The 10,036-nt window shown below is 36.8% G+C and overlaps 1 protein-coding gene across 2 annotated transcripts in view; it reads left to right on the top strand.

Moving 5' to 3' along the window:
• Positions 1-10,036, top strand: part of ELP2 (elongator acetyltransferase complex subunit 2) — a 46,358-nt gene that overhangs the window by 2,018 nt on the left and 34,304 nt on the right. For both annotated transcript variants that reach the window (XR_010836965.1, XM_059041324.2), the window contains exons 2-4: positions 2,665-2,743; positions 5,863-5,933; positions 9,682-9,838. Coding sequence is in view for 1 of the 2 variants with exons in the window: in XM_059041324.2 (XP_058897307.1) it covers positions 2,665-2,743; positions 5,863-5,933; positions 9,682-9,838 (307 nt within the window). In the remaining variant the exon portion in view is untranslated. The remainder of the gene's footprint in view (positions 1-2,664; positions 2,744-5,862; positions 5,934-9,681; positions 9,839-10,036) is intronic.

The raw sequence follows: 10,036 nt of genomic DNA, 5'->3' as shown, positions 1-10,036 counted from the left end.
ACTAGGTGTAAGGCAGGACTTACCCATTCCCTGAACTGCACCCTTGGCCCTTTCCCTATCAAACTTCTCAAGTGACTAGTTTCTGCATTCTTCCCAGAGTTCATCATGACCTCATTCCCCCTGGCTAATTTTGGACAATGCAGTTAGTGTTGCTTCTCAAAAGGAGTCTCAGTATAAAAAGTAAAGTGCTGGAAATTAAAATGCAGTGCAGGAGATAGATATATGTTTTTCTTATCTTACTGCTTTATTAATTTGATTAAAAATTCCATCATCCTAGACATACAGATGGCCACCAGGCACATGAAAAGATGCTCAACATCGCTAATTACTGGAGAAATGCAAATCAAAACTACAATGAGGTTTCTCCTCACACGGGTCAGAATGACCATTATCAAAAAGTCTGCAAACAATAAATGCTGGAGAGGGTGTGGAGAAAAGGGAACCCGCCTCTTACAGTGTTGGGAGAAATGTAAATTGGTGTGGCCTCTATGGAGAACAGTGTAGAGGTTCCTTAAAAACCTAAAAATAGAGTTACCATATGATCCAGCAATCCCACTCCTGGGCATATATCTGGAAAAGACAAAAACTCTAATTTGAAAAGATATGTGCACCCCATTGTTCATAGCAGTGCTGTTTACAGTAGCCAAGACATGGAAGCAATGTAAGTTTCCATCAACAGATGAATGGATAAAGAAGATATGGTATACACACACACACACACACACACACACACACACACACACACACGCAATGGAATATTACTCAACCATAAAAAATGAGGTAATGCCATTTGCAGCAACATGGATGGACCTAGAGATTATCATACTAAGTGAAGTAAAAGACAAATATTGTATGGTATTGCTTATGGGTGGAATCTAAATAATGAACTTATTTACAAAACAGAAATGGACTCACAGACATAGAAAACATACTTATGGTTACCAAAGGGGAAGGGGGGGAGGGATAAATTACGAGTTTGGGATTAACAGATACACAGTACTCTATATAATACTCTATATAAAATAGATAAACAATAAGGATGTACTGTATAGCACAGGGAACTATATTCAATATCTTGTAATAACCTACAATGGAAAAGAATCTGTAAAAGAATCTGTAAAAAATTCTGTCATCCTCATATCCATTGCAGACTTGAACTTATAAATGAAATAATTGTATTCATTTTTCTTATCTTGCGCTTACTCATCTCCTCCCAGTTTTTGTTTTGTTATTACCATGCTGTTAGATGCCACTGTTAACTGTCAAGATAAAGCACTTAAAACCAAGGGTAAACTTTACAGTGGCTGTTAACCAAGGCTTTGGAAGCCTGTCTTTCTGCAGCTGTTTAATGGGTTTGTGCCCCATGCCCTCTGTCACATTTTTATTTTTAATGATAATCCGCTGGCCATGTTAGGGGATTTTAACATTAAAAAAAAAGTGTATGGAGTCTAAAAAGTACTTACTTTGTTAAATATTTGTTGGCTGGGTATTTAATGAAATATAAGAATAAGAACACGTCAGAAGCTAAAGTAAAGTTTTGGGGATGATGTTCATTCAGCAAACTTTTGAAGACCCTTTATGGGCTAACCTTGAACTTAGTGGTGATGACACAAAGATAATGGGTAATAACTCCTGCCCATCAAGAAATTTTGATTCTGGGCTTCCCTGGTGGTGCAGTGGTTGAGAGTCCGCCTGCGGATGCAGGGGACACGGGTTCGTGCCCCGATCCGGGAAGATCCCACGTGCCGCGGAGCTGCTGGGCCCGTGAGCCATGGCCACTGAGCCTGCGCTCCGCAAAGGGAGAGGCCATGACAGTGAGAGGCCCTCATACCACCAAAAAAAAAAAGAAAAAAAGAAATTCTGATTCTAGTGAGAAAGACAATGAAATGCTTTAAATTGTTTCCTAACCTCAACCCATATGTGAAATATGTTAGTTTATGCACATTTACCCCTGTAAACCTTTTTCTCAGCCATGAGAATTACGGTTGACATACAATTAGGTAACAAGCCAGTGCTCTAGGCAATCAGTAGAGAAAGGGGCTATAAAGTGGACGGCTCAGTAGGCATAGAGTCTTCAGCAGGGGGGGAAGAAAAAGAAAGGCCAAGTGTGGAGTGACATTGGTGAAAGCAGCAATCTGAGGGTCTGCAGGGAACCTGGCTGTAGGCCCTGAAGGGATCTGATGTTTGAGGACCTTAGTAGCTGTAACCTGGTGACCTTGGGTCATTAAGGCTGAAGAACCCAACACCAGATCAGCCAAGGTATACAAAGTGAGCCACGAATTTGTATCCATTAATCACGAATTCCTCTCTTAAAGGGTTTTTTTGTCAACCAAATTCTCAAATTGGTGAAAGCATGGTAGAAGTAGCCCCTAAAACATGTGGGAACGCAGGTCCTTATCTGGTCTGGGATTTCATGACAGGCTTCCCAGACAAGAAGAGGACAGAGGTGAGTGAATGTGGAGTGGGGAGAAAGGCAGGAATGAATTAAAAAGTGAATGGATGATTTAAGCCATGGTTAATAGTTCATTAAGGAAGGTGATTCTGTTTGAAGTAATACTGGACTTTTTCTTAGCATCAAAAGCACTGAAATCTGATTTTTATTAATTTATTAATTCCTCTGTAGGATAAATTCTAATTTACTAACAAGTGTTTTCTTCTCTAAAGAAAAGTGTTGTTATTACCAACCTGAACGGTCACACTGCTCGAGTCAACTGCATACAGTGGATTTGTAAACAGGATGGTTGTAAGTATTAATCTGACTTTTCTTAATTTAGCATCAGCCTATCTGATATTATGCAATTGGAAAATAGAATAAAAATGGTATGCCCAGTGAACTATCTGACCTGTACTTTTACTTTATAGCAGTTGAAGCATGGATAATACAGCGGTGCTTAGGATGAAGGTAGAGGCAGCCCATTACTGAGGCAAGACCCCACCATTGCTTTTGATCCAAAGCCTGTAATCAGGGCCTGTGTTGAGGCCCAGGTTGGGATTCAAAAGATTTGGCTTGTAGGTCTCTTTCTACCACAGACAAACTCTTGTTTTTTTAGGCAGGGCATTGCATCTCTCTTGACCCCAGTTTCATCTTAGTAACATATGAAAAGTAAATGTTTGGACTGAATCAGGGGACCCTGAGTGATTCTTGATACCTGTGAGGTCAAAATTATTTTCAGAATAATAATAAGTTATTCCTAGTTTTCATTCTCATTCCGTCACGAGTATGCAGTGCCATTTTCCAGTGGCTGCATGGTGTGGGATATTGCAACAGATTAAATACAGAAGCAGATATGAAAATCCAGCTGTATTCTAATAAAGTCAGACGTTAAAGAGATTTGCTGAAATATAAAACAGTGCCTTCTTATTAATTTTTTGTTTTGGAAAATACAAGGTTCTCCCCATAAAAATGTTATTTATGTTAATGGGGTTCATTGTTTTTAAGTAAACTAATAAACAAGTATTTTTCATATTTCTCAGTTTTAATTTCTAATGTGGTTAATATTGGTACATATAACCTATTATATAAATAAAAGATTGTTGGGGTCCTGAAAAAATTTTAAGAGTGTAAAGGAATCCTGATATCAAAAAGTCTGAGAATTGCTATACTAGATTATCTCCAGGTCTCTTCCATCTCTAAGATTCCATAGCTCCAGAATTTTTAATTAAGAATGCTAACTGATTTACTTTGTTATAAAGCAGAAACTAACACACCATTGTAAAGCAGTTATACTCCAATAAAGATGTTAAAAAAAAAATGTTGCCATTTCCTCCAAAAAAAAAAAAAAAAAAGAATGCTTTTAGGTGGGCTTCTAAAATCCTATAGAATTTCTTCAGGTGTCTTAAATATACCTCCAGTAGTATTCTTATGGATTCTCAATTAATTTTATTTATTATTCCATTTATTAAATATGTATTGAGAGCATTCTGAGCTAGGCACAAATTCAGAATTTCCTGAATTAGTAAGACTTGGCTAGATTTTTATCTGTGACATTAAAAAAAAATGTTTAATAAACTACTTACCTTGGTTGGTGATGCAGGATTAGTCGCAGTAGGTGAGTAAAAACCATTAAATCATAGAAAGAGTGGCTGTTAGTGCAGATACTAAAAGACAATTGTAATTATATTAATTGCTACCAAGTGACATCAAAGACTACTTGTATCTCAGTATAGGGATTTGTTATAAAATATTAATTTGGGCTTGTATATTTTATTTTCCCTTTAAAAGTGAGTTTACATAAAATGAACTGCTTGTGTATCACTATAATCTCTATTATGATTGGTTTTCTCAGATTTGGCTCCACTGTCAGATAACTCATGTATTCTTTCTAACCCATGTATCAGTGACATATAAAATTCTAATAATACCATTTCATATTTTTAAAGTGTCTTGATTTTTAACACATTACTTTCATGTAACTTATAGTAATTATCTAAGTCATGTAGTTAGGTAAATGGCTTAATTTCTGTGACACATGAAGAAATTAAAGTCCAAGATCACAGCTGGCTGGCAGCAGGGTTAGGACATGAACCTGGGACTTCTGAGTATAAATGTAATGTTCTTTAGACAACCCCGCAGCTTCTTAACCTAACTATCTAGACATAAGCCAGAAGAAACAAATGGATGCAAAATCCAAACCAAAATTATGTTAGATTATTTCCCCCTTTCTTGGTTCTTACTCCCTTTTTCTTCTGTCTTCAAAAAAAGTTGTAAATGTTTAAAAGAGCTATTTTGAAATGTTTCTTATCTCAAAAATATGTCATGTACTACTTGATAGCAGCAGCTGACTGTAATGTCTCATATATTATTTCTTCCAAAAGTGTTTAACCTAAATCTTATGAGGAAACAACCAGACATATCCAGATGGAGGGACATTCTGCAAAACAACTGACCTGGACTCTCATTGTCACAAAAAAGGAGGGAAGTGGGACAAGATTAAAGGAGACTAAAAAGATTTGACAACCAAACGCGCAATGTGTGGTCCTTAGATTCTAACTTAAAAAAAAAAAGTCATAAAACACATTACTGGGACAATTTGGGGAAATTTTAATATGGATTATGTATTACATAACAATACTGTATCAGTGTTAAAATTCTTGAATGTGATAACTGTATTGTGGTAATACAGGAGAATGTTCCAGTTTTTGGGAAAAATGGTAAAATATTTAAGGATCAGAGGTCATCATGTCTCCAACTTATTTTTTTTTTTAATAATGTTGAACATCTTTTTGTTTGTTTGTTTGTAAATTTATTTATTTTATCTATTTATTTTTGGCCGCATTGGGTTTTGGTTGTTGCACGCAGGCTTTCTCTAGTTGTGGCGAGGGGGGCTACTCTTCATTGCGGTGCGTGGACTTCTCATCGTGGTGGCTTCTTTTGTTGTGGAGCATGGGCTCCAGGTGCTCGGGCTTCAGTAGCTGTGGCATGCAGGCTTCAGTAGTTGTGGCACGTGGGCTCAGTAGTTGTGGCATGTGGGCTCAGTAGTTGTGGCTTGCAGGCTCTAGAGCACAAGTTCAATAGTTGTGGTGCACTGGCTTAGTTGCTCCATGGCATGTGGGATCTTCCCGGACCAGAACTCGAACCTGCGTCCCCTGCGTTGGCAGGTAGATTCTTAACCACTGCGCCACCAGGGAAGTCCCTCCAACTTATTTTTAAATCGTTTGTCAAAAACAAAGAAGGGTGTGTGTGTGTGTGTGTGTGTGTGTGTACATAGAGCAAGATAATTGAGCAAATATGGCAAAATCTAAACAGTTGGTGAAGCTAGGTAAAGGTATATGAGTTTTCTTTTATCTTTTCTATAGCTTTGAAATTTTTCAGAATAGCTGGAAAAGAATTAAAATGTTTACTGAGGTATGATTTTTTTTCAGCTCCTTCTACTGAATTAATTTCTGGAGGATCTGATAATCAAGTGATTCACTGGGAAATAGAGAATAATCAGGTGGGTAGACATGTTTATGGTTATAAGAAATGACTGTTATATCTACTTTTATTTTCAGTCTTTTCCCTCATTTCTACTGTGTTCTTCCTTTATGAAGTTTCCTCATTCTTGCTTGTCAGTAATCCAGATCCTGTATCTTCCATACTTCACAGGCCTTGTGCCCTTCCCTGTAATCTGCTTCTGTATTCATATGCTGTCAGTCATTTCTGTGAATTTCTCATCATTTGGAATAATTTTCAAACTGCTCTTACAGGGGATGTTTGTCTTGTTTTCATTGGTAGCAAAAATTAATAACTGCTCTGTGCATAGGACAGCAGTTATCACGTGGATATAGATTTACATAATTCTGAGTGATGTTATAATATGCAGTACTGGGTGTGTATGGACCTCTACTGATAGACATTTAGGTTGTTTCTAGTCACAAGCAAAGATTAAAAATGTAAAGTTAGTGCATCAGATGTTTGAACATCTGCCATGCGGAAGGTGTAGTAGATGAGGCAGAATCCTATTCATGAATCATGTACATAGTTTTGAAGGCAAAATGTGCTTGAATAACTGAGTGCAAAGGTGGCTCTGTGGGTGGGTGATTTCACTTGCTGTACCACAACCATGCTGCTGTGGAAGTTCACTAGAGATTTAAGAGGCGGCCTTTGGGTTGGGTCTGATAGTGTGAGATGATTTCCTTAGAAAACATTAAAGTGGTGAGGGTTCCAGGTTGGGAAAATATATGAATCCAAGTGCAGGTAAGAAAGGAGACCATTTGCTCAGAAGTATCCAGTGTTAACCAAAGCCTAAGATGTTTTAAGGGCAGGGCTTTTCAGAGCTTGTTCAGAGAATTATTCATCTCTCAGTTACTGATTGTGGCCAGTCAAGTTTGGGAAACAATGCATAGCATATACTTCTCTTAGAGAATCAAAATGCCTGTGAGCATAGTGAAGACTCTGAAAAGTTCTGATATGGAAAAACCTGCTTATCTTTGTTTAACTAATATTTCCTAAACTTACTTCAAGTCTGATTTTTTTTTTCCCCTTCAGATCTTTTAGTATCCCTTGTAACTTTGAGGAACATAGTTTTGGAAATGTTTCTAGATAACACTTATGGGCTGTAATACTAGAGAAGTAGGAAGGAGAAGATCTCGTGAGAATTTGAATACTTGCTTCAAGAGTTTTTTTATTGGCAGGCATTTGGAAGTCATTGAGGATTTCTAACCAGTGGAGTATGAATACCAAAGACGATGAATCTGACAGGAGTGTGCCAGATGAGGATAGGAAAAAAATATGAAGGAAGAGATATGGGATATATTTTTGAAGGAAAATGATTTTGGCATTGACTAGATAGTTGTCAAAGGAGTAGGGGAAAAAAAAGGAGTAGGGAGCTATTGGGTAGAGGAGTGAGAAATCAAAAAGAGTGGGATTCTGGCTCAGGGCTCTGGAAGAAAGATACTTCTACAAGGCAAAATAGGCTAGTTAGAGGGAAGATGTGGAATTCAGTTGTTAACATGTTACTTGTATTGCCAGCCAGAGACAGTGGGTAGGTGTGGAGGCGGGGATTGTGGAGTCACTTAGACTTGAACAAGAGTTCTAATGGTTGTGTAGCAAAGCAGCTCCTTTTTGGATTTACCTTGGCAGAGGAATCCAGAGAGAGCCATTTGAGTACTCATTTTTGAGACCTTGAATTGAGATTTGCAAGACTCTTTCCTCAGTGCTGCCCTATGCTTCTGTCAGTAGAGAGGATTGCAGGCTGGGTATCTGATGCCAGACAGTGAACTTAGAGATGGACTGGAAAGTAGAACGTGAGGTCAAACAGAGAGGAGGATGAAAGGCATAAAAGGGGGATGAAGGGAATAAGAGGATTTGGGGGAAGAAGTCACATATTATAACCTTAGAGGCTTAAAGGTTCCTTCTGGTATGCATTTCCATGCACACAGGTGTTCACTACATCTTGACTTCTGATAAAAGGAAATAATTCTAAGCTGGTATAATGAGAGATTTGAGTCTCTGAACAGTGGGCATGTTTTTTTTAAAAGCTGGTGAACTTGAGAGATTTGTTTTGTTTGAGCTTTTAAGATTCTCTAATGGTTGAAATACAACCCTGCTTAAAAGATGTGAAGTGACATAGAAAACAAACTTATGGTTACTAAAGGGGAAAGGGGGTGGGAGTGTGGATAAATTAGGAGTTTGGGATTAGCAGATACAAGCTACTATATATAAAATAGATAAACAACAACGTCCTACTGCATAGCGCAGGGAACTATATTCAATATCCTGTAATAAACCATAATGAAAAAGAATATGTGTGTGTGTGTGTGTGTATATATATATATATATATATATATATATATATATATATATATATAAAATTACACCAGAAACTAACACAATGCAACATTGTAAATCAACTATACTTCAATTTTTAAAAAATAAATAAAATAGAAAATAAAAGGATGTGAAGTGAGTTTTTCCATAGATTTAATGTTTCAGGGGGTAATGATACAGACTCATGTAAAGTTTAAATACAGAAAAATAGGAGGAAGGAAAAAGGTACAAAATTTCAACAGTTAACATTCTAATGAACATTGTTCCAGATCTCTGGTTATGTGTGTATAATTGTACATGAAAGTGACTTTATTGTACTTGAGTTTTAAAAAGTGTTTTTTTCAGAGAAGCCAAAGGTTAATGATTACAGGAAGTTAGTGTACAGACCCTTATACGTAACTATCAATTACCTTCTTGAGTGGCAGAGTTCTGCTTAACTAATTGGGAAAATAATTGAGACATTTAAGAGACACCTCTGTTTCAGCAGACAACAGTTTACAGAAGGTACCTCTCAAAGGAAGTGGTAGAATCTCACATATTTGGAACTCTAAAAAAATAGGTCTAAAATAGAAATGATGCTGCAGGGAATAATCTTGCATGGAAAGCTAGAAGACTTGATAAACATTTGGGATTTCCCAGTTCTTTTTGTCATTTTTCCATTTTGTAACTCTGCTTGATACAGGTTAAGTATTCTGAGTGGATGCTAAAAATACTTGGTAAAAGTTTGATGGAAAATAAACTATTTACTCACTCCCAAAGTATAATCTCACATATTACCACCAAAAAAAATTAATTTCATGGTGAAAAAACATGGCAGACACTACCTCTACTAAAATATCAGGGTTAATTTTACTAAAAGTGGGACAAACTGACATTGTGTGCCTCCTGATGTGATGCACTTATGTAGTGGTGATGTCAAAATGTACACCCTGAATCTGTTTGTGGGGAAATATCAGACTAATCCAAGAGGAGGGACAGTCCACAAAGCTGGCCTATATTCTTCAAAAATGTCAATGTCATGCATGTCTTTCCATGGTAATAAGCATGCATTATCCTTTTTGTTGGCTTAGAATATGTGTCTACAATTATTTAGTCAGTTTTCTATTAATACTTATAGGTTGATTGAAGTTTTCCGAAAGGGTGTGTGATGAATGTCCTTTTGCATTTGTCTTTTATTACTTGTTAAACTAGTACTGCTCTCTCAGAGTAGATTCTCAGATGTGAGATTGCTGTGTGAAAGGGTGTACACATTTTGTGTATAGTTAATATGATCAGGCAGGATTCTCACACGTTTACATTCTTCTCAGTTGAGAGGACTTATTTCTGGATCAGGCATTTTAACAGTGCCTTTAATCCTCTGATTCTAGTTAAATGCAGGTGAAACTGATAATTCCTTTTTTATTGTAATGTTTTTGTTATTCTTTGTGATTCAGCTTTTAAAAGCAGTCCACCTCCACGGCCATGAAGGACCTGTTTATGCAGTGCATGCTGTTTACCAGAGGAGGGCATCGGATGTTGCATTACATACACTGATAGTGTCTGCAGCTTCTGATTCTACTATTCGAGTCTGGTCTAAACAGGGTTCTGAAGGTAAGTTGAGAGACATTGTCATCCAAACAAATGAAATTAAGTAATTTAATTATCAGATGAAGGACAACTTAGAATAACATTCATGTAATTTTTTAGTCTTTCAAGCTGTTTTAAAAATGTTAGAATTTTAATCTACATGTTTGTTTCTTTTGCACTTTTCCATAATTCCTCTTTACCAAACTGATAATGTAAATTCCT

Source organism: Kogia breviceps, chromosome 15 (genome assembly GCF_026419965.1).
Source record: "Kogia breviceps isolate mKogBre1 chromosome 15, mKogBre1 haplotype 1, whole genome shotgun sequence".
Taxonomy (NCBI): domain Eukaryota; kingdom Metazoa; phylum Chordata; class Mammalia; order Artiodactyla; family Physeteridae; genus Kogia; species Kogia breviceps.
The sequence above is the reverse complement of the archived record's forward strand: the minus strand, read 5'-3'. Positions and strand labels throughout refer to the sequence as shown.